Source organism: Galendromus occidentalis, unplaced genomic scaffold (genome assembly GCF_000255335.2).
Source record: "Galendromus occidentalis unplaced genomic scaffold, Mocc_1.1 scf7180000077073, whole genome shotgun sequence".
Taxonomy (NCBI): Eukaryota; Metazoa; Arthropoda; class Arachnida; order Mesostigmata; family Phytoseiidae; genus Galendromus; species Galendromus occidentalis.
The window spans coordinates 112794-138362 of record NW_003805061.1 but is presented as its reverse complement, the minus strand read 5'-3'; the positions used below and the strand labels follow the sequence as shown (position 1 = coordinate 138362).

Below are 25569 nucleotides of genomic sequence, written 5' to 3'. Positions count from 1 at the left end.
AAGTGTTTGAATCGAGAGCCTATGAGTAAAGAAGAGCTTCCCTGCACGTATGGCTCAGGTTGTCGGAGACACGAATTTTTTTCCGCAGGGTGAAAAGAGATACGTGGTTTTTTTGAACCCTCAGTTCGATTCTACTACGGGCTTGCTTTCCCTCACGGCGAAGACTTGGCTCAGCGAGGGACTATGAGCATAGATCCTTTAAGAACACCCGCGACAGGGCTCATTGAGAATAATTATCGAAGAAACGGTTGTTTCGATCACTCATCTTCATTATGTGCCATTTATTGAGAGGAACATTGTTTCGAGTTTCTACGGAGTTGGGCCTTATGGCTCTTCTTCACTTTTCCTTCCTTTATCCTGCTTTCCCCTAGATCACCTTCACGCTAATTCATTCATTCATCCAAGAGTCTGTCGGAGACTGATCCGTTCCATCGATGCTCCTGTGGTACATGGCTTCTACTATAATATTTACAAAGCCGGAATCTTGAGTTCCCACTCTCACTACACGCTCTCCGATCCAGAATTCCAGGCGGAGGAACGAAAAATCGAGAGAACTCGATTCCTACACGAGGCTGGCGTAATCGGCGTCGAGATGCAACACACCGATTCATGAGACTACGGAGAGTCCGATTCAGATGATCGTCTCTGTTCCAAAAGGGGAGACGACGGTTTGCGGTTCTCTTCCCGCACATCTGCACAGAGATGGACCGATATTGGATGGATGAATGAATGAATCGATGAATGGATAAATAAATACGGTCATTGGAATGGTGAAACAGTCGGAATACTATCCGAGTGGAATGGCATGATCTCCTCTCCTGCACTTCTGCTACAACACTATATACAACGTATGTACATTTTGCTCGAGCACGCATCCACGCACGCACGTTCGCAGACCTACTTGGTCCTCCGCACGTTAACTTACGACTTGCCGGGGAGCGTCTCTTCTACTGGCTATCACATCTCACGTTGAGTTCGGTAAGTTTGAATACATTAGGAAAAAAGAATAACCTAGTTTCTTGACACCTCAGAAGACACCACGTCGAGATCGTCGTCTTCGTCTCCGTTGTCGTTTCCGTCATCGTCCCGCTCGCTCGTTTGACTCGCGGGTCTTGAGAGATCTTCAGCAGCTGAGAGACGCGCCTGAACCACAGCGGCCTGCGCGTATTTGCGGAGGAGATCCGCGTTCGCGGCCGCGGCCAGTTGGCTCATCATGAAGGCCTGTTGGGCAAAAGCGGGGTTGAAGGCGGCTCCGAGTGGCGTGCCCGAGAACGCGGGGAATCGTGACAGCAACGAGTTGAACTCCTGCAACTGTGCCAAGGAATACTGAGGAGCCATCGGGGGCGGGTACGCGCCAGCTGCAGGATTGAAGTGAGGCGCCATCGTCGGTACGTTTTGGGGTGGGGGAGCGATGGGGGTTGGGGGCGTCGAAGTCGACGAGCGATCGCTGCCGCCGCCGATAATGTTGTCAATTGAGAATGACTGTTTGTGTTGAGATCGTTGGAAAGGCTGAGCGGACGGAGACGGTGACGGCTGTGCACTGATGAGAGTCTGGGTCGGTGGGGACACCGAGGGTCTAGGGTTCAAATGCGTCGGGGCGGCCGCCAAGGCGTTGAGTCGGATTTTCGCTTGCTCCTGTACGGCGTTCTGTTGATTGCAAACTGTTTCGTAGTGTTTGAGCTCGGCGATAGCCATCGCTGTCGCGTCTTTGACGTGGCGTGGCAGTTTGAATCGCTTCCGGCGTCTCAGAAAGCTACCATTTTCGAACATATCACCACACGAAGGATGCAGAGCCCAGTAAGAACCCTTCCCAGGCCGGTCGGGACGCCGGGGAATCTTAATGAAGCAGTCGTTGAACGACAGATTATGACGAAGCGAGTTTTGCCACCTTTGCGTGTTCTTGCGATAGTACGGGAAGCGATCCATGATGAATTTGTAGATTTCGTTTAAGGTGAGCATCTTCTCTTTCGAGGACTGTATCGCCATGAACGTGAGCGATATGTACGAGTAAGGGGGCTTCTGATCGCCGTACGTTGGACAAGGACCCGTCGACGGGGGAGGGGAGTAGCTGTCGTTGTTCGGATAACAGCCCCCGGCCTGACTCCCGTCCGTTTGATAGGCCGACGACGGAGGTGAGAATTCGCGGCCGAAAGGCTTTTCGTCCCGAGGGGAGAACGCCGATGCCATTGGGGCCGGCGAGGAAAACTGTCCAACGGGCGATTGGATCGGAGACGATGGATACCGGGGCGAGTTCATCTCGGACTCGGGAGTTTTTGGCGGAGGATAGCTGAGTGGATTGTACAGCGGGAAAAGCGGGTGCGGGGTATTGATTCCGGGCGGAGCGACCCGGTCGAGACCACTCAGCGGGAAGGTGCGCTCTTCGTTGATAACCACTGAAACGAGTTAAACATTCTCAGTTAGTTCTATTCGAATCGAGGGCTTCTGCTATCGTTCCTCGTTTCCTACGTAAGCTCCTAATCCCATACCAGTCCATGGATGGACAACAAGACTACTTTGCCCGCTCTTATCAGCAGCTTTCCGCGCAGTCGAAACGATTCGAAACCGTCGAAATGCAACAAGTATCGTAGACAATTCGTAGGCACGGAAGGCGATTCAGGCACCCAGTGAAGACGTTCCTGGCGCCCCTAAACGTGCGAAGTCGGCAGTGTGGCCAAAGGCCTCTAGCCGAGCGGCTCTGTTTGAAGCTAATCGCCCTCATACTTCAGTTCAGCGCCGAGAACATCAGACACTTCTGTGAGCTGGACTGACTGCTGCAAATCTGTCGGCCGCACCTCGGGCCCCCCAACTCATTTACGCCGTAAAACACCGAAAACGAGTACAGCGACGGCGGTGGCACAAACTACAACAACGGTCGACAGCTACGATTCATTTTGCTTGGCTAAGGTCGTTTTTGAGTTTCCTTGATGGAGTCGCCATGTCCCTTGTCATTTGTGATGCCTACCACCTTCGGTCGATGCTCATCCACGGTAAGATCGGAGACGTAAAACAGACGTCCCTAGTCGATCGCTTTCGAGCTTAGCCCCAGTGAGCGAAGATGATGCGGCTGACATGGGATGTCGATCACGAAATTATTGATCTTCCGAACACTCGAAAATGATTCCCCGAAGCGAACCATAAGCGAGCTGTGCCTTGATATCTCCGTCGAGAGTTGCAGTCCCGAATAATCGGAGAATTCCCCTCATGGCGAGTCACGGGAATACGAGAAGATCACTTGCCGAGTTATGTACCGAGTTCCGAGCTCTCTCATGGTTCACAGACATATGTACCTAGGTAGGTACTACATATGTACGTGGGTATCTAATCGGGACGCTCAATCGAATCCTCCCCGGAATTCTCGATTCAGTAATCGGATGAGCACTGTTTCGTCAGATTTCGCGAACACGATAGGCTACTACATCGATGTTCGGGAAGATTTGCGAGTTGCGAGCATTCGGAGCATGCCCGACTCTCCGAGGAGAAACGGCATCGTGAATCGCTTTCGGAAGTGTCGATTGCCTGAGTCGTCGCAAAAAATATCGCTCGATCCAAGCGTGTTCGATTGGTCCCGGGAGGTGACTATCAGCCCGTAGAACAGGATGGAATTAAGCGAGCAACACTCAAGATTCATGAACTTACTTGATGCGGATAAGGGCGCGAAATCCGTGTCTCACAGAGTCTTCTGTTGTACATCCAAGATTGAATCACAAATATATTGGTCGAGCAGAGGCGGTGAACGGGCAGCAGAAAGCGTTGATCGATGTCAACAACGGAAATCACAACTGCAACAGAGATCAGCGACGCAACACCAGCTGGACGAATCCAGTGGGGATGAGATTCGCGAGCTAGACTCCGTTCATGGAACACTTTTTGCACTGTCCTCGCTGCGCTCGCCGGGCAGCTGTGGAACCAGGCGCACAGTCTCGAGTTCGACTATGATATTAGCTTATCGTGGTCGTCTTCATTCAGCAGGCTTGTTTCGAGGAATGAGCTCGAAGCACGAGCACAACTTAGAAGAATTGCTTCCCCCTCTCACTTTTTCACAAACACTTGCTCGCGAATCCTCGAGACCGACTGACAGCAATGGTCAGATCGAGTTTGTTTGTTTATCGAATCCAGCACTTGCGAGCCGGCGATCGAGCAGAGGCGCTCTCCAACCGCTAGTTGCCGTTTGTAAGCGACTACTGAGTTGAAGAGACACAGCGAGCCATCTTTGTTAAGTGATTCCAAGCCCCGCCCTCTCCCGGGCGAGGATAGCAGATAGGGGCGGCTCTCTCTCAGACGAAGCTCCGCCTCCACTTTTCGCGGGTTTACGACGACAAGAGAAGAATCAACCGACGAACCAACGAACGAAAATCAACCACTACGAGTGCCGCCGCTGCTGCCTCCGCCGTACCGCCAGAACGGCAGTTTCTCCTTCGGCATCGTACGGCTGCATGCTCCTGGCCGATTAGCATTGGCGGCGTACGAGAAATTGTACGGAGATATTATGGTGTACGATGTACGATACGTTCAGAGAGAGGAAGGATTGAGCCTGTTGAATTAAGGGAGATGGGACAATTGATAATATCAATTGTTTGAGGCGAATGAGGGAAAGTTCCGGGGGGCTGAATTTTTTTCCTTCGGCGCTATTCATCGATCAATCTACGACGGTGACGAAAAAGGTCTAGATTCATGATGATTCAGGTCGTCTCCCAAGAGCATCAGAGCATCAGCCGTGTCTTGGAGCGGTTGGTCTCGTTGAAGAGCTCGGCACTCGAAATCTTGGAGGGAAGTTTTCGGTGACGCAAAAAACGAGCTTTCGTCAGCTACAGAAAAGGAAACTTCAAAATGCGTTCGTTGAAGTTTCCTTCTCTGCGGCTGATGTCGAAGAAAGTACCCATGCCCTCATGACCAACTTCCGAATAACTCTTGATTGTGGATTCGACTCCGAACATATGAAGACAATTTCCAGTGTGATCGGCGAGGGCCGGTTTCATAGGCCATTCGGTTTTTATTCACAAACGAGTGAACTTCCTGATACGAAGGAACAGATTAGAGATTCGGAATATACGACCTCTATCTCCTCCATCTTAGGCATCAGCGTTCTCGTTGCACTTTTCCCATTGGGCAGTGGGTGTAGTCGATGATTATTATATTAGCGCTAGAAATATTGGAGCTTGGGGTCAGGAGCCTTGCTCACGCGAATTACCCAAACTCTAGGCGACGTCAGGATTTTCTTTTCCTCGATCTTCGACCAAATGCCGAGAGACCATCCCCAGCTTTGACACTATAAGAGAAACTGTGGAGAGCTCCGTACGTGTCGCTTATTTTCGCTGCCACACAATCTCACAATGATCGAAATTCCTGCATCATCTGTAGCGGAGTGAGTTACAAGATATGGTATAGGCTGGCTTCCTAACGGGTAACTCCAGCTTACATGCGCTGTCAACAACACGTATTTTCCCTGGTCTGGATCCCTGATGGCATCCATTAGTGCAAAATCGGACTTTTCGAGTAGGACTTAGATCTCGAGAAAACAGAGAAGAATTTCAATGAGTTCGAATCAATACTCGGATAATGATTCGCAAATCGAATACGGAGAAACTCGACGCGATCTCGAGCATCCTATAGGCAGCGAATTCTCCGGGCGATTACGAGGCTGCGCTCAGCGAGGAGTAACATAGGAAAATATTTCGCTAATCCGAGAGTTCGACCCCTGGGGGTCTCCCGATGCCGATGCTCATCCGTCAGCGGGCGCTCGAATACTCCGGCGCGAGATACTCTGGAATCCATTCTGAATGCTCAAACTAGGTGTTTTCTCAAGTCCACCAAGTCCCGCTTGAGGGTTATATCCTCTGAAGTTTGAGGCCGGATTGATTCGGGTGGCTTCTACGATTCCAACTCGATTTCCTAATATCGACTCTCAGCTGAGTGTATTGTCTATCCTTCCGTCGTTCCGTTCCCGAATAATGCAGGGAAAATACTGTTTTTGTTGGCTTACGACGGACAAGGAAGGCAATCGGTCAGGTCGGCAGCCCGATCGGCCAGTGAAAAGGTGGGGGCGGTGGTTGAAGGTGTCAGTCTCGCGTACTTCATGATTAATTGAGCGATGCGGTCGCTCACTGTCGCAGCTATCTGGGTGACCGAGCGTGAGTGTTCATGCTAAAGAAAGCATGCCAGCAGCATGTAGGGAGAAGGCGATCATAGTCGAGTAGCGAGCAGCCGAGCCGACTCTCTGAAGTAGCCGCTATTTTTCCTAAAACTCAACAGGCCACAACATCACACGATTTGTCATGGGCTTAGTTCACTCTCTGTCCCGTTTCGGAGCGAACACTTCAGTATTCGCGCTTATTTGTCCGATGCAGCTTTCAGTTGCTCGCATCGTTCTTCTGTTTTCGAGCATGCTCAAATGTTTGGGAGCTACGCCACGGTTGTTCCCCATAGGTGGACTCACATTTATTTTCCCAGAGGTTCCCAGAGATGATGCGAAGAAAAATTCTGTCGACTGTTTCGGGCTCCAGAGTACCTACAGCCTTCATCCATTGATGCGGGTATGATTTTTCTACTCGAGGAATGTGGCTTATGATTTCGGACCCAAACTTCATCATGGACCCTCAACAACCGGAGGGTGTCCTGAAAGGTCAGGCGATTCGAAATCATCCAGAGAATGGGTTCGATGATTTCTTCGGTCACGCGGGTCCATTGCCCAAGCCCAGAGCATCGGAATGTACGAGCCTGAAAATCCGAGCAGCAGGGTTATTGGCGGCTCTATTCAAGTCGATGTATAGGAGTCCAATCACACTGTTGTTCCGGGCTGTTGATGAACGGAGTGCGATCCTGAGTACCTAAATGATCTCCGTGATGGCCCCGCTATTCACTGATTTCGCTGTGATTCGAGAAAAAATTTCCGGACACTACATCCAATGTTGACCTGTCAGCTTAAGGTGCCATATCGTAATCCATTCGTCAGGATGAGGGTCGGATACGGTATTTCGCTCTGCGGTCGACCTAAGAGCTTTTCGTAAATTACCTAGTCCAAATCGTCAGAGGGCTGATTGGTCGGCATGTCTCGTACTTCTTGATTGTACGGGTCCCTCGCTGTGTACTGTCGATGCGCATATCGCGGTTGCTCCCGAGGCGTGAATTCCAGTCTGTGGGTCTAACTTTGCGGAAGGGCGCTACTTGCTTGGGTGACAGCCTGCGGATCAGCGCTCTCGAGGAATGCGCGGGCTGAGCAGTGTTCAATCGCCCCCTGGTCACGAGAATCCGGCAAGCCACCGGGAACGTCGAGCCTCGGCTGTGGGATCGATACCGGATATTTTCAAGGGTTTGAGTTCAGTGATGAGGATACGAGTCCAGTCATCAGGGTATGAGTTCAGTAATCAGTATGAAGTACTTTACTTAGGTAATGAAGATTTCACCAATACAGTGAACTGCGCTCAGAGAGGACACATCAGAACAAGACCATTTCGATCCGGATGAGCGGCGGATCCGATTATCCGAAATCAATGGAGCCCAACTGATCGGGACTCTCCAGGAGCGATTCGAGTACGCGAAGGATCCCATTAATCGGTGCTCCCATTGAGGTATTCTCAGTGTAAGTACGGACACACGTACGAGTGTCCTTTTATAAACTATCCATGACGCTTCGGTCGAGTGCGGATCTCTCTTTTCCAGAACATGGATCCGACGAGCTTTGCTACCGAGTCGGAAGGGAAACAATCGGTCCTGTCGGCTGTATCGACTTCGGACAAACAAAGGCACTGACGAGCTTCCTCTCGCGCATATGCGACGAGCGTGAACACCGACAAACGTTCATCGACCTGAAGACTGGGGACATTCGGAGCTTGTTGGGGAACCCTCATCTCAATTATGACGTCACTTGAGATGTGATTCATTATTCCTTTTTGAGGGGGGTGGCGGGGGAGGGCTTCCCAACCTGAGGGAAGGCTTTCTTGCACCGCGGAAGAACGTGGATTGAATTGTGGTACGCTGCTCTCAAGCTCAACATTGGATGCTCACAATCAACAGCTCCGGAAAAACAAGCACTTGCTTTGGAAAGCGTGCAAAAATGGCTGGGGATGGAAGAGGACAGAGAACCCTGCTTGCGCATGAGTGAATTGAAGAGATCGCTGGCGTCGTGCTCCCGGACGATCGCCGTCGCTGCTGCAAGAGCAGCCACTCCTTTTTTCTGTCTCCCTATCTAAATCTTTTGCTGAATCTCTCTATGGCTCAAAGGAGAAAACTCTGTCGCAGCGGCAGACGCCTCGGTTGCAGCCAGTGTCGGTGTCTTTCTCGATGATGACGTGCTGCCAAACCGGAAGTCGAACACGCCTCGGTGGGCGCGAACACTCAAAAAATGATCTCTTGCCATCGTTGTCGTTCGTTGCAAGAAACCCGAACAGCGAAACCCCAGCGCCAGCTTACCCACTCCGCGATCCCCGCTCTACTTAGCTGTCTCTCAAAGACGAACCGACAAACGGACGGACCGACGCTCGAATTTCCCCTTCGATGCTTCGTACGCCATGAAGGGAAGCAGCCGAATGTACAATATTATGAGCAGAAAAGATGATTCCATGACATCGTCGGAGAGACCATTCCGTCCTCCTTGTTGGTTTGCTTTGTTGTCTGTTGACACCCTTTTGCGAACACTCTCAAAGTCAGCGTCATATACTGCTTGCTCTTCTCTCTGCCGATCTCCTGCGAACTTCCTTGCCCGCTCCATGATTGCGTCTCGTTTTTTCAGTTTTCTCCCGGCAGCGGCGAATTGTTTGTTCCCCTGAGCTCTTCTTATGGTAACAGTGATTTGCTTCTCCGTTCCAGTCTTCCCAATATTGTCCGTATTGTCCCCGGGATGGGTGTCTCCGAGGCCGAGGTTTCCTCTCACCAGAGGCAGGCCGGAGAGAGTTCATCAGAGATTGTTATGCGACGATTTGTCTCGCTCGCAAGTGGGCTTGCGGTGTACTTGCATCGACCACAATGTTCCACGGGTAGACAGCATATACTTTCCGCTGCAGTGCACACTTGTGAAAGCTATACGCCTATAATGGAGCCAGCTGGCGAAGAGGAAGAGGGAAACGAGACAGCGCGGAAGATAAGCGATAAATAAAAAGCAACGAGACAATGTCTATAACATCGAGGAGCCCGTAGGGAGAGGGGCGAAGTCATTCGACCAAGGCTCCCTGTAGGAGTATTTGGTGCTGAGAATAGAGGACAGGACTCAGGAAGAACACAGAGGAACAAGAAGCAAAATGAAGCCGGAGGAAACGCGCAATGATTTACCTCGGACGTTCCTAAGCCCGATTCCTCATCAGGAAGGACTCGCTGCTCGAGCGAGCACGATTTCCCCGAGTGAGCGGGATACTTTTCCTCATCGAGTTTCGAGAGGGAGAGGAGTGGATCACTCTGATCTTTGAAGGCGTTCACGATCGCCGCGAACCTCCATGACTGTCTTGTTTTGATTTCTCCTGCGTGAGCGGGGGGGCTTGAGCTTAGAATCAAGAGTGCGAACGCCGAACCTACAACGATATGGTCACGGCCATTGTGACAGCGCTTGTGATGTTTATCCAGTATTAGCAGCCGTGACGACTTGTTTCTGATGCGGCGGACGCCGCTGTCGCGATCCCGGCCGCCGTCGCCGCACGTAGCTTGTAGTGCTTTGTGCATTGTGATTTGAGGCAATGTTTTGTTTGGTGCGCACACGCCAATCGGCACTCCGTCCGACGCGTCACTGCTCGAAACATCCATCGACACAGGTTTAACGATAGACTTCTTCAAACAGAAAAAAACGTTCAACAGTTTTCACAACAATTTCTAGCGGAAACGACCATCCGTGATGTGTGCGCTCGCTCTCCCACCGGACTAGGTACCTGTTTCCACTCCCTCAATGTGTCGTTTGAGTTTTTGACCGCACCTCAAGCCAATCGTATCGTCGGTCCTATCTCGTCGAGCCGTTTCTCGATGACTTGAATACCCTCGAGCCCGGCTTGTATCCCGGGCGAGTACGGACAAGGAATCAGGATTCCCTGAATAATCTTTCGAACACGACCGAGACCGATTCATGGATCAGAGAGATATGACACCTGTTCGCGCAATATTCGAGGCTCCTCCGGGAAACTTGCGGGTCTATGTAGTTCTCTTATGTTCAGGGAAAAACAAATACTTCTCCTCGAGACTGCAATGTTGCGGTGAAGACTCGTGGCGGCAGATCCTCTCCGGGACGACGCCTGGCCAAGCGCCTTGGCACACATTCGCCTTGATGTGAATTTGGCGTTTAGCGCGCGTCCATGCTATTTGTCTCTTTTTTTTTCTTGGTCAATCTCTGGGTCTTCATGTCTGGTTCGCTCACTCGCCAGCGAGTGTAGGGACCTGAGGGAGCATCGGCAGCAGCTTAACCCTCCAACTGACTGACTGACTGAGTGGGGAAACTTCAAACAAAACACTTCTCCTCTTCGGCTCATTCGTTATCTTTCCTCGTTGCCGTTTTAGTCTCTGTTTCTGTTTTCTTCAAACTCAGTTACGACAACAGCGCCGATGATGATAACGACGACGTCGACGCCGACGTCGACAACAATAGCAACTACACGAAACATGAACGTTCCGCTTGGCCGGGAATCGCCTCATGTTTGCAGGATCTTGTGGAAAATCTGTTTCTGTTGAAGTTTGTTGAATATTATCTTCCCTTCTGTGGAAAATCTCCGCTTGTCGCTGTGGTAAACACGCTCGGGACTCGTGTTGTCACGAGATGTGGTGCGTGCTGTGTGGGCTGCCGGCTGTTTGATTGATTCCGGTCGGTGCTCATTTGACTTGAGATCACGGGGAATCCTGGATCGCGGGAAATTTCACCTCCATCTTACTTAGTTGAGACTGACGGCATCACCGTGAGATCGGGCGGCTTGGAAGCGGGACAACGAGCGGTGATCGTTGGGAATTGGTCGTTCCGACGAATGCTGTTCGATTTCTGACGATATCTAAATGATCGATATCTGTCTCAAGCACAGCTTTGCGGAGCTGGACACATTGCTTCGTATCGCCATTAGGTTTGTGTACGAGTGTAAGTTTGTAGCCTGTTCACTTACCCTTTGTCGTTTCGAATGGAACACTTTCGAATCTTCGTTGAGGGTGTCGAGCTCTCGGAGTCGATCTCTTCGATTGACACCTACGGGCGGCGGCGCCTCTCAGCGCAAATCATGCGAGATGACAGGAACCCTTGGGTCGCGGGTCGACCGCCGACGATCTGACGCTCGGGCTCTCCTTCGAAGGAGATACATCCACCGTTTTGCGCCACGTAAAATCGCCGAAGGTGATTGTAGTCCTGGGAAATCCGCCTGCCGAGGCACCCCCTAGGAACGACGTGGAGAGGTGTGATGGCGACGCGCACGTCACATTTCGTGCATTTCAAATATTTGACCGAAAAAAGGTTTCCGATTTTGTTTTGCTGTTCCTAATGGATCTATCGATCTTCTTCGCGGACTGAGACTTCACCGATGGTCACATGGTGGACGACAATAAAAGAAACTTTCTGTGGATACATGCCCACACCATAGACCGCGCACGATGGACCGCTTGACGCTTCACATGTTCGAAGGGAGCCGGGCACGTCATCCAACCACGCGACTCCAGTGCTCTGTCGACAAATCCCGAGCTCAATAATGCCTCCAGCACTTCGAAGGTAGATTTCCCGAGCTATTTCTATCGTCGCGTCGTCCAATACCGTTCCATTGACCAAAAGCGTGTTAAGGACTCCCATGGAAGGTATCCGATGCTGCTTTCTCGAAAGCGATGCTGCAGGAGCGAAGGGAACTTTTTCAGAGGCAAGCCGAACAAGGAAACGAATACTTCGACGCTGGCATAGTTTTGTCACTGGGGTCTTTGCAGCTCCATTGTTGATCCTTTCAATTGCTCGAATACCGAAAAGGACAACCTTCCAATTCTCGCTCATGAATTTCCTCTCCAATGGCACCGTGCGATCGATTGATTCTTGGTCCGATGACTCGCTGACCGGGGAGTGGAGGAGTCCGTAAGTAAAATCGAAATCTGTCGACTGCGTTCGAGTGTTACGGTCGGGGCAGAGCTGACAGCTCGGGCGAGGTTTTGATTGACCGCTCTTCTAGGGTCATTTGCTCCACGAGCAGCCGTTGTTGTCGTCTCATATATTCCATTCGTTTAACTCATGGGACAGAATCGATGCTCTTGGGCATGTCACATCCAATGCGTTTCTATTGATTTCTCCACAAACTTTCGCATCGATTTCTTCTGGAAACCTCCGCTGGCGCTCACGGTCCGGACTATAATGGGTGGAATAGCCGGCCGGCCGGCGGCCAGCTCGCTGCTGTCACTCAGTCACTCACTCGGATAGCTAAGTTTGCTCGCAGACTAAAGATTTCAGGCAATAACATCGACAAGATGACGTTTGCAGCGAGCGTCCGGAGATGGAAACCAAGAAAGGAACGAAAGGAAGAAAAACACCTACAAATGACAGCAAATTCGTAGTTAGTCGGACAGTCGACCGTTCGAGCGGCCGGCCTCTGGGTCGTTCGGTCGGCCGGGCGAACCGATTCGAAGTCACGACTCAGAGCATAAAAAGCTTGAAATGTAAAAGCTTCCACCGACTAAGCAACTGTTGTCATATTTAGGCTGTCCGACTGCGACGCACGATCAGAAAATTTTGACCACATCGGAAGCGACAGAGCGAGCACCACGACGAGCACTAAGGAGCGCATGGGACGAACTGAGTGAGAAGAGCTATTCAAATGCAAGACTCAGAGAGAGAATGAGCGATCTGCATCTCAAGCAGACAGACCGAAAAATCTAAACCGAATGGTCAAGTGGCAGGAATCGATTTGGGCATTCTTGTTTCTCCTCGTTGTCGTGGCTGCTCATGATGCAGTGACGGCTGCGGGAAAAGGAGCAACGCATCAGCCCATTTCTCATTGGCATTCCCCATGAAAAAGTTCGCGGCTTCTCTTCGACGTTCGCAGCCGAAGCTGTTCATCCATAGAATCGATGTCGTTGCCTAAATAGGGGAGCGAGCCGGCGCTGCTCACTCAAGAGAAATGAACGAATTCCAAACACCGTTGTAGTCAGTCAACGTGCCCGCTGCCGTCCAATCGACACTCCATTTACACCTGGGCCGAATACCTCGCTTGGCTTGATCAACAATGAAACCGTTGTTCTTTTCTCTCGTTGTCTCCTTCGGTGTCCTCATCAACAGCATGCTTCTCATTCTTGCCGCGCCGATCGCGCCGATATAATGTATAGACGACAGCTCGTTAGCAACCGAACGTTCTTCCAATTTCGATGCTCATCGAATTCAGTGTGAAGCTCGTGATAATCAATGGGCTTTCAAGAGGCAGTGCCAGAAGGACAGCCTCGCTCCTCAGCAGAAGGGAATCACCCACTCTTGAGTCAATCATCGTCCCACATCCTTGCCGCAAACTCGCGAGTTTCCGGACGGTCTCAGAATCATGGAGTTAGGCATCTCAAAACATCCTCACGAAGAGGAAATCATTGTCGTGAGCTCGGTGGATCAATGCGCCGGGTCTCGGTCTCAATACGGAAAGTCCTAAGACCTACCCCCATGAAAGTCAACAGGGAAGGAAACTCTCGAGATATGTCGCCACATCCGTGATTTAGGAATTTTCCGAGAGCGAGATGCGAATATGTACGAACATTACGGGCCCGTCGACGTCGTTGACGGGGCGGGACGAAGGGACTCTCTTTTCCGACTTTCCTGAGGATAGCCGACAATCAAAAGTCTGTACACAGTCCTGATTAGGAATCTGATCTTGGAATGTTTGTTCTTCCCTCAAAATGAGCCAAACAAACGTGACTCAAGTTCTCGATCCGTACAATAAGTGGCGAAGGGCCAGTCGGCAATCGAGCGAGCTATCTGGGCCAAAGTCGCTGTCGGTGTTGGCTGCCGTTGTCAGTGTCCGGTGTCCCTCTGCCGGAGGATCACTTGATGGCGTGCGCTGCTGTTCGACAGAACACCAGTTGTTCAAAACGTCTCCTATATATACCGCGTCTTGTGGCGACGGCAGCACGAAGGCTTGCTTCCTGCAGAGGTGGCTACAGAGCGCGGTTTGTTGTCCCGCTGGACGTTCGGTCAAAATTTGCTTTTACGTGTGATTGCTGACTGAGCCGCCGCCGCCACCGTCGACTCCGCCATCAGCGACGAATCTTGTCGCAGAGAGCTCGCCATGCGACATCAACACACTGGTGAGTGAGATGGCGCGCGTGTGTCAACCGCAGCGCACGGAACCAAGACGCTTGGCCGCCATGCGACGCAATCGACGCACGGACAGACCGATGGGCAGACACTTGGGCGAAAGTTTCAGAGGAAATAAGTCGGCTACAAAACTAGAACGCTGGATGATCATGATGATGATTGCAGCTACAATCGTCAGCAAAGGACGTCAATGGAAAGACGAACTGCCATGACCGCTCGAGTCCATTCGTCGCTCAGGGTCTAGCTATATCTCTCCCACTTTGAGGAACAGCGCGACGACGTACGGCCTGATGAGCATTTAATTTTACGTTCCGCGGGTGGACAATCCAACGGAATATCCTGTAAACAGTGAGAACAATCTTGTCGTTTTTCAATCAAGCCACGACTCCCCGTTAAAACGTCTCTGGACGAGATGACTCTTGAACGCCGGCGAAGCCACCCGAATTAGGGTTTCCAGAACGGAGTCCGGAGAATAGCTTCCCCAGGATATTCGGCGTCGGGATTGAAGCATGGGGCAGGAAGGTGGGAAAATCGCGACTCCCGGGACTCTGCGACGATTCGGTATATCGACTCCGGCAATGCTCTCCAGTACTGGCGAGAACAGCTTCCCTCGGTCCCAGAGGAGTGCGCCTTTGTGTTTCTGTCGGGATCTCGGCCGCATCGCATCTCGTGATGCGACTGCACACTTGGTAGTCTGTGGCCCCGCGCGATTGCAAGACGTGCTTGTCTTGAGCAGAGTCCCGGGAGAACTTAAGGCCCATCAGGGCTGCCAGCGACGTATCGGGGAAAAGAGGCAGGTCTCTCCATACTGTTGTACCTCTACGTCAATCTCGAGGGAATTCCGGAAATGCCGGTCCATCCTGGGAAAGGATGCCATACAATGAGACACTTCCCCCATACGTAGCGTCCCGGAAAAGAGCTAGCTCGGAGGCCCAATGTGTCCCACCGATCCTATCATTGTATCATCATATATTGCAAACTTCTCTCCACGAGAAAATGATTCAACGTCAAGTTCTCCCGATCGAGCAAATACGACGATTCTCCCAATCGAGCAAATACGTCGATTCTCCCAATCGGACGTAGAGCCTTCGCGACCAGGAAGGATGGCGGCCATCAAACATTGTAAACGGTGCCCGAAAAGCTGGGACATGTCTATCAATCGTAGGTTTAATCATGGTCAACCCCTGTTACTGAATCATTTCTTGGAGCGATCAGTGGTCTTCTACACAGGTGTGATAAACACAATGCTCCTACGATCTATTATATTATAGTATGTATAGTAATTGAGATCGTTCAAATTCATCGCATACGAGCTAAGTCGTGCCGCTGGGTGGGAGGCTAACGTCAGGCGAGGCGGACTCCTCGGATTCGACGTTGACACAGCTTCCCCTCTAGCCGCAGGGATCCCTTTAGTTTCTTAACCGAGCGACAAGCTCAGAGAATCGCCGCGTCCTGTAAGGGTGATATGGTAGCGCCGAGTGCGACGAGACACCGATGAAGGCCGCTCCGTCCCCCTCTCCCTGCGTAACTGTCCTGCCCTCATCTGGAGGATATCCCACAGTCGGCAAGTGATCGACTATCGCGAAACATCGTGGAAAGATTCGGCCGGCTGGGTTTTGAGGATTTAATGTCTGCTCAAGTCCTCCTTTCTCGAGTCTTGCATTCCGGGAGAGGATCAGGACTCCGAGCATCAAGGAGCTTCGTTGGAGGGCTCCACAATTGTTGTTTATGGCGAATCGAACCGAAATCAATATCCAGAAACAGTCGCGTTTGAAGAGAGCCTGAAGGTCTCTCACTCAGACGCCAAGGGATCCCCCATCAACCGAAAATCGGAGTCGGCCACGAATCCGGGAAACCCTCGATCCTCACTGAAGCCTCCAAGAGCTAAATTATAAATAAACTTTTCCATTCCAACTTCCTAGAACACGAATCCCGACTGTTCCTCGACCGTAGCCCGCCGCGTTCGAGTCGACTCCGAGAAAAATCGACCTGGAATTCTAATCACTCTCATGACTTCGAACACGGTGCACGTGTCGACGGCAAGGCCGCTCCTACGCCCAAGTCCGGCAAGGAGGCACTAAATTTTCTAATCTAGCGGGAAACGTGTTCTCCCCCCAAGAGTCTACCGACCCGTCGGTATCACTTCGATGTCGACCGCTATTATGAAGTCAGCGGACGATGTCCTATCTCGCGAATCGCGTCGCGAAACCCGCTCGTCAGATCCCTGATTGCCGACAGTAGATTGGAAGCGAATTCTCCTTGAGGGAACCAAACCGCATACATATTAATACGAGCATGTATATAACGAGCGCAACTCTGGAGGCAGATTGAGCACACCGTATTGATCCGCAAGAGGGACAGCGTTAATAAAATAACCTCAAATCACAAAACCGATCTAGATCTCGTCCTGGTGTAAGTGCCGAGGCATTCCGTCTGCGATGCTCCTTCCCCCTCGTCTCACGCACGCGCTTCTCAATCGATACCGATTTGATTCGGAAAATTTAAACTCCATTCAAATATTAGGTTATCCACCTCGATGCGTTCCGTTTCGGACCGTCTTCTGTCTTCCGTCGAGCCAGAAGAGGTACCACAGAGAATATCATTGCGGAGGCTTCATCTGATCGGATTTCATCCGATTGAATATTTATTGAATCTCACTTCTTATTTGACCGAATTTAGGATTCTGGACTTCGCCGCTTGAATTTGCTCCCAGTGGCCCGAGAAATTCACGGGCTCCCCGTTTCTTCCTGAAGCAAAACTACCGTGTTTCGTTCCTCGAGCTGAGAAATTCGCCATCCTCGATCGAAAGAGTATTCTCCTGTGGCATGGTGATCTTTCACAGTGATGACCCTCGGTTCTCTGGAGCATGCCGCAGGAGCTATCGCGGCATTGCCTACAAGCGATATAATTTAGGTACATAATATATATTGTATCACTATAGAAAGAGCGCTAGCAAGCCGAGTTATCCAAGCGTGAGATTGTGCTCGCAACAAGAGGCGAACGAAAAGCAAGGAAAATATATAAAACTCCCTTCATTCGACCGAAGCTACGAGCGATCGGGCGTGACATCGCAGAGCAAGCCATCATCCGAGGTTCAACCGCGAAACAACGCGGTTATGTCCATACAGACAACTCCAGCAACTTTCGTTCAATTTTTTGCATCGGGAGAGGAAATCGCGAGTCTTTAAAATCCAGCAGCCTCCACGATTCTCCGAGTCTTGATGATCCGCGTCGTCTCCCGTCGTGACATATGAGTCCCCCTCGGTATCATTGGGGACGATTGCGCGCTCGTAATATCATCATTCCATCGTCTTGATGGTCAGGTAGAACTCAAAGTTCAAGAGGATCGCTGTCTCGAGGTGACCCCGGCCCGGCTCGGGCGGAATTCCCATACCAAATTCAAATGCTTCGAAAGCCGTTTGTCTGCAAGTGCGCAAACGGGCGATGCTTGCGGCTACAGTGGGATGAATCGAGAAACGAAAACGTTCGGCTATCGAGCTCGCGGAAAGGCGACAATGGACTGCTTTTTGTGAGAAACGTTTCTCACGTGAGAGAAAATATCATATTTCTCACGAACCGACGCTTGTCCATTGCACATATATGCTCGAATCTTTCACTACAGAAACGACCCGCTCGGAATCCGCGCAGAAGAAACTAACGAGCGAGAAAATATCTCACAGAACCGATATTTCATATCATCATGTGTGCGGTCTCGTTGTGGAGCGGTGAATCAATCGTCGTCGGAACCGCCCCTATATCTGCAGAATTCCATTATTTATATGTGCGGCCACAAAGTCTTCGAGGGATGTCCGTGGGAGCGACGGGAACTTTGAGTTGATCGACGTAAGGGTCGTAAAAGGATTCGTCATATCAAATTCTCTGCGTCCCTTTCGCTGATGCTCATTTTTAGACGTCAACGAGCGGCGTCGAATGCTGCTTCTCCTTCGGAGGGGGAAATGAAACCAAACCGACCCCCATACAGCTTCGACGAAAAGCTGAGAATATTCGTCGAATGGCTTAGTGGACGTGTCTTCATTCCGTGCTCGGAGCACAGGGGGGGAGCAAGAAATCGTTCGGAATCGCTTACTTGACCTCTCTACGGGAATGAAATAGCGGACAGAATCGCGAGCGAAAAGGTCCCATGATATCAAGCTCACGAACTGATCCGAGGTGTCAGGAACAACTAAGAAAAAAGCCGGGGAACTTCTATGGCGCGATTCGTGCTCATTCCATTCTTGAGGCTCTGACTTTTCCTCGAGATAGTCATTCCGGTCATCATGATTATCGATCGAGACGCTGAATAGGGAGAGCGGTTCCATGAGGCAGCTGATCCTTCCGCCTTGATTCGATATGACTCGACTCCACGAACGGAGGGTTTTCCAGCAGAGGAAGGAGCTCGAATCCTACTATCGTGCGTTCGAACCCGCTCTGGGGATACCTCTCGGGATAGCCCACGAAGTCGCTAGGATCCAAGGCTCTCCGGTGCGGATTGGACTTCATGTGACTATTTGATTCAGTAGAGTATGTCGACACGGAACCCCGTAATTGCGCTGCATGCGGATCGATAGGGAGGGCTGAGTAGGTTCTTCTGGTCGATACCAACGGACCTCTGCTCCCTCTCATGATCGATGACTGCTGGAAGCGTCCCTGATCGCCTGGAGCTCAGCCCCTCGGATCCATCGGCTGGTCACATGCGTGCGAGTCCAAAGTGCGAAAGAAAAGTGCCAATCCCAATCGGAAAGAACATCGTTGCGAAGGCAGTCCGGTAGTGTTTTCGGCTTCCGGATGCAATCCTTCGGGAGTCCCGTTCTCTTGGTCAAGCTCTTCAATGAGGAAAAGGCTTCTCGTGGGCTCTTTGGGTCATTGCGGAAATTATGAATCTCTATGGTATGCTCGAACGATGGCCAGCCCTGCGCTTGTTGCTGCTCGCGCAGCTCTCCTGGGGGAACAGTGAAACGCCGTCGTGCTGATGGCAAAAATCCTTTGCCTCAAACATTATGTTAAGCAGAGCGACGAGGCTTTCCTTTCATTCACGAAACCTAAATGAATTGCGGCGGAGCTCTTGAAGTGGAACAAGGGAAACGGCGAAACGATAGAGCAGGAAGAAGAAAGCGGGCAGCACGATAGAAAGCGAAATGGAAAAAATGAAAAACTAGAAGCGCGAGCGAATCCTGTCATTTAAGATTTCGTACAGAGTTGTGTCCCTCCTGGGTAGCGCTTAACGAAGCACTCTTTTGTTCGAAAACTTCTCCTTCGTTCGGGGAACTTGGGAGAGATGCCTCGGCTTCTTGGTCTCGGAACTGGGCTCGACAGCGGTCTCCAATGAGAGTTCGCGCCGAGTTAGAACGTCTCTCCACGAACGGGCTCGGCCTCACGTCATCCTCTTCCGAACGGCGCGGTTAGCTGACAGCGGAGAGCGAAGTTAAGGAGGACGATTTTTGCAAATGTTGGAGTTCCCCAAGTGGAAATTCCGCTCGAGGTGCGGAACAAGAGAGGGCAGACATGATAAAGTTTTTCGGAATATTAAATTCCCTCAGTTCCATTCAGAGCAACCGTAGGCGTTCAACTCATGTCTTCCGTGCATTTATATTCCTGTAATGGAGGGAAAATTAGAATGACGAGAAGACTCACCGACTCCCTCGAATAAGTTTCCCACCGAGTTGGAGCGGCATCATGATGCTCGCTAGACGATCATCTCTCGTACCATTCGTTCCTGTCGCCAGCGCCCTCGTTACGGAGGGTCCTATTCAAAAATTCAACGTGAACGGAATTCCTCGCCTAGTCTCGCATAAATAGGTTTTACTTATAGAATGTACTGTGTATTTCCGCGCTCGTCGACGACTCCATGTGAATGAGATCGATTCTTGAGAGGGATTCATCCGGCAATGAATGTCGACTGCCAGGCGGACGTACAAGCCGAGCTTTCGATGAGGCTGTGGCGGGCCCGTTCTTCGGGTCCCTCATTAGCGTGGCAGTCTCTCAGCCTTTCGGATTCGCGTTTTCTGGCTCGAAATCATCTGGGTAGGCGCGTCTGAGAATTTCGTCCCGGACGGAATTTTCATTTGGAGCCGAATGGAGCGACCGTTCGTCCGGTTGACCGTCACTCTCCCATTACAAGGATTCATGGAGTGAACTGGGATTCAAAGCAAACTGTTTACAGCATTGACAAATAGGATCGCAGTTGTCAACGGTGTCGTCGGCTGCGTTCTGTCGGAGCTAAGCTAATCTCAGAGAAATGACGAACAATGAACATTCGAGCACCGAAGCGCCCACAGCTCCATTTGGTTTTAGGGCTGACACGAATCACCCGTCATCACATAGCACAGCGTTGAACAACCCCACTCACCGGTTCGCTATAACACGGACCACGGCTCTGACGCTCGATTTTCATGGTAAACAGTTAGTCAACTCTATCGCATTCAGTCGTCACTGCATTTACATGACACCAGACAGTCCTTGTCGGGTCACACGCGACACGAATTCGGGTAAATTGCTCAGTCGTTGTAAGCAATCGATGCCACTCCGTTTGGACCTTGAAGAGACAGCACAACGCTCACAGAGCGCTTTCCGTCGTTTTCGACAACCCGCGAGTTCGCTGCGGTGACCGCGCAGAGTAACGCTGGATTGCCCACTCCGTACGGAATACCGGAGAATTCCAAGACCGCTCGATGTCCCATCGTATCGCAGCGACAAGTTCTCTCGTTCTCGGCTCGCGAGAGGTGTCGAGAAAGAACTCACGACACATCCGAAGGCGGTCATGGCTGCGATGGCGTCCCTGTTCCTCTACGGAAGTCATTTGAGAATCGTCGATCGCGAGAGGGGGCGACGAGCAGGGAGGAAGATACGTGGGTATCGATAGGCAATATGGCTATCGGAAGGAAGAGTCGCAGGGAGCACACAGTCGTTCCCGATCCAAAGGAAAAAGTTTGCTCAGCAAAATTAACCAAAGAATGACTTCGCTTCCATTTCCTGAGGTCGCTCCCTCGAATCGGCTTCCGATATAACAATATTAATACTAACTCCGAGCTCGGTAGGGAAAGAAACACCTCCTCCCGTTTCTGTTCAGCCGACGGAGAACGTCTATGTCGGAATGTTGGAATCGCTCAACTTCACGAAAACTCGGTCGGCAAAACCGTCGAGATGGGACAAAGAAATAACAGAGATGAGTCGTCGGCCGGAAACAAGTTTTTCTCCATCGATTTCTGGCCTATTACGGATGACCAAGCGACTGAGTGACTGTCCGAGGCGCCGACTTTAGCGCACATTCGACGTTTCCAGAGAACAGGCCACCTGAAGAAGTGCGAGAGGGCCTCAGTGAGAGATTGTGTAGATCGGACAAGAATGAATGCGCGATGCCATGGGCGGCCTGAGCATCGGATGAAACAGCTTCAGCTTGCCAGCAGGCCTCGATTCGTATGCGGCTGCTCCGCAACGTCCCAGAGCTTGCCGTGCGTATTTAATGCCATCTGGCAACAAGTTTTCCCATGAAATAAATGCGACAGCGACTCCCCGACAATAATAATTTTTCAATGGGGGAAAAATGATCGCGGACCTCGAACGATCTCGGAAAGGACGCGATACCCTTTCCCTAAAGTTCTGGGAGGAAGCGATGGCTCCCCATTCCGTGGGAGGACCGAGGAAACTCTTTTCGAGACCGTCCGCCTCCAGCGTACACGCACCGAGTCGGCCAAAGTGCTTGGATGTCAATTTTATTAATAGATGGATCGGGCGACGCCAGCGGCATAGGATGGAGTGTTGCTGCCGGTCGTCGGACCGACGCAGCGGCAGTCATGGATCTTCGCCCGAGGAGCACAAGGCAAAAAGGAAAACTCAGTCATCAGAAGTCAGGCGACAAATATTTTCCACACCACAAGCACCAAGGAGGAATTGTTCGCAGTGGAGAGAGAGAGGAAGTGATTTTGGGGATTTTTATCGAGACCAGCTTCCGTTCCGGGGGTGTAGGTGTTGAATCGCCTCCCATTCGTGCGGTGGAGCAGTGGATGATGCATCTCCTCCTCTCTGTTCAGCCGGAATCCGCGCTTTTCCTCCTACGCTGCAAGACTCACTCAGAAGGTGTCAAAGCATTGAGCGGCTTCTCTGCGGCCGATTCTCGGTATCGTTCTCCATATCGACGCGCCCAGATACGCCGCACATATTCCGCAGAAACTCGATCTGGGTCGGAACTCCGACTTCCGAACCCGATGAGGAATCGCAGGAAAATTTTCCGAACCGAGTTTTTCTGATGGAATACTCGTTGGGTGATGCTGGCCGAGAATACCGTGATTGCTGTCCGTGTGAATCCAGGAAGAGTCGAAAACGTACGCTTAGGAGGCGATCCGGTGGATTGCTTCCGTAGTTAGATAAAATCGCTTCCTCCTCGAGCAGTCCGTTGTTCAAACAGATTGTCCCAACAGCCCGTAGGTGAGGTGTGCGTCAGCACGGGACAGGGATAGACCGAACGGCAACGCGAAAAAAAGGTTATAGACTTCATTGACTGTAGACTTGTCGCTGTTGAAAAACTTAGAGACACAGCAGATGATGACTCAATGTCCTCTGAAGATCACGACAAACTCCGATCAGCGGTATGCGAATCCACACAGAACAACTTTACTGTCAGCCAATGTTCATTTGCATAAAATGAAACAGAAAACAACGGCATCAGATTGATCCGCGAGATAGACGTGCTCGGCCGATCGGAAGGCAGATAAATCCGCTCGCTCCACGACTGGCTGAAACCCTTACGGCATCGTTGATGTTTTGAAGCAGCTGATCAAGACCTGCCCGCGAGCGATCCCGACAAAAAGTTCGATTCCTCTGTCGAATATCGACCGAGTCTGACAAGTGAGTGGAGTACTACGCTAATCCCCGTGGTCAAGATGCGCCCTTGCCGGACTCCCTCAGCTTCCGGGAGGAGCTCATCGGCACCTCGGCAATCAGCCTTCTTTTTTCTCCTTTCCGAAGGAAAGTGTTTCGCTCGACCGGATAGCCCAGATCGAAGCGCGATGTCGGGCGTCTCAGGCAGGAGTCCCTGATTGATGGACGAGCGATTTTCGTACGTTCAGGGCATTGAACTAGAATACATCATGATCAAAATGGTGTGCAGTTCTAGATATGCCGTCGAGGTGAGGCTGTCACATCTCAATTACGATTGTATTCTCACTGTGGTCATGGCAACCATGATTATACACCTCGCTTGAGCTACTGCTTGCCGATGCTACCGATTCCCGAGTCGGTGAATCGGCCGGCCTACCTACCTGCCCGCCAGCCAGTCGACCAGTCAGATATGCCTACTCTTATATTAATATTTATCGACGCTGTCCTCTCACGGCAGGTTCGCATTCATACGCATTACAGAGCGTCGGTCGGGGCTGATTGAGAGAGTGTCCCGGTGGAAAAGAGGGGGATCGGTGATCGCTGCGAATACGCTACGGAAGCAGGATATGTACATAATGTAACCACGGAGCCCAGGCATTGATCCGGCCGGTAACGAAAGCGCTCAGAGAGAGCGAACGTATTCGTGTGGCGAACACAATGCCTTCCCCGCCAAAGCGGATTTTTCAGGCTGTTTCTTGCTGTCCTTTCACCTGACGCCAAATCTTCGGCGAGACTTACTCTCGATTTTTTTTTATCGCCACCACGGCAGCGCTCCAATCGGAACAACTCCTCTCTTTCAGGGAGATTCCCGGTCGAATCGCAACGCGGTAGAAACGAACTAATATTGTCCCAAATACCAAATATCATCGCCCAGTCGCCGAGAGAACCAAGAACGACTATCCGAAGTTTTTGCAAGAAACAATAAAACCCACATGTTTGAACGTTTCGATGCGGTCAAGTTTTTGGCAGGACTCGGGGAGTTTCGGAACAGCACGATAAACATTTGTTCGCTACGTCCAACAGCAGAAGGCCAGCGCAAAGTGTAACCAATCCCTGTCGGCGAGCTGCTTCATTAGATGCTATTCGAGGAGATTCGCTACGAGCTCGAGGGTTGCCGACTGAACACGGTGAGGAGAAAACGAGAGATCGCTGTGGAGTCTGGAGAGCTGCGCGAAATGTCGAACTTCAACAATGAACTCGACTCACTCCTCGAGAAGATGTCCGCGACGAATTTCAGCTCTGAGGAAAGTGCCGCTCACCGAGACGACGCTTCGACGGGCAACCATGAGCGACGGGACATCTTCAAAGTCCGCCGATCTGCATGATCGTCTGGTCGCTCCACTCGAGTTTGACTCGCGGAGCGTAGAAGAGAAAGTTACGTCCCAAGTCCCAATCTGATTTCCGCGTCCTGTCTGTGATTAATAAACGGCCCGGAGTACTGCATGATTGCACTCTGAGAAATGAGAAGTGCCTCCGCTGTGGACATGACTTCTCTCTCTGAATAACAGAAATTCGCTGGGTGATGCTGGGCTCTTATAGTTCCTGGATCGTCGCCTGAGCGGTGAGATTTCTTTCCTCAGCTCAGACCCATGCTAGCATATTTACCCCGTTTGATCAAGGACGAGTCTCTCGCAGTCGAAATCGAATCCGGGCGATCATCAGCTCAGACTGAGTTTTGCACGCGAAGCTCTGTGCTTGTATTTCAGGTCCTTGTCACAGTCAGAACCGCCTCAGTGAGACTCTCGCCCATCATGAACTCGATAATGGATGAGCGATATCCAAGGGAAGTAGCGTCTCCGCTTATCGACCACGGTGGACGGAACGGTGTGACGGCCCGCGGCTCTTCCCGTAAGAGCCTGATCTGTGGCGGCAGGAGTTGGCTCATCGGTTGGTCCACAACTTTTCTGGACCGGATCGATTATTTGGAATGAAATACTCAGCATCACCTGTAGAGAACGTATGATCTACCCTCAGATTCTCGAAGCACATGGAGCGTGGACCGCTGCAGAAGAGTCAGTACCTTCAGCCCCTAGGAAATCGGAACCTCTTTCGTGTCTTTCCTCCCACTCATTTGGTTCATTGCGAGGGAAACTTCGCTTGGCTAACCGAGCTTCTCGATGCTGAGGCGGACTATCAGAAATCCGAGCAGAAATGACGCGGAGATTGGACGAAAGAGAACCGTCCACCCTCGATGGGAATTTATGAACGTTTCCCGCCACTGTCGAGGGGGAGCGTATGTCTCTTACTGATTCCGAGTGATGCGCGAAAACACGAAAACAAGGTTGCGACGACATGGACGCTTCACTCATGCCACTTGCTGCGTCGGAAACGAGATCGTTGAACCGGTTCCCCGTCTCCTGACCCAATAATTCCAAGTGCATTCGGGGTGGAGGAACGGCGAGACGATTCTGGAAGCCCCGGAAATTCGCGAGTGAATTCTGGTCGTTGCACGTGCTTCTAAGCTGGTCAGGAAACTCGACCGACGA

At 51.3% G+C, this 25569-nt stretch overlaps 1 protein-coding gene across 1 annotated transcript; it reads right to left on the bottom strand.

Moving 5' to 3' along the window:
- Positions 1-1011: 1011 nt before the first annotated feature.
- On the bottom strand, positions 1012-3203 carry LOC100899030 (hepatocyte nuclear factor 3-gamma-like). Its single transcript, XM_029110691.1, has 2 exons — positions 3134-3203; positions 1012-2393 (listed from the first exon to the last, which is right to left on the bottom strand). Exons 1-2 carry the CDS (start codon positions 3201-3203, stop codon positions 1012-1014), a joined length of 1452 nt encoding a protein of 483 aa, XP_028966524.1.
- Positions 3204-25569: the final 22366 nt, after the last annotated feature.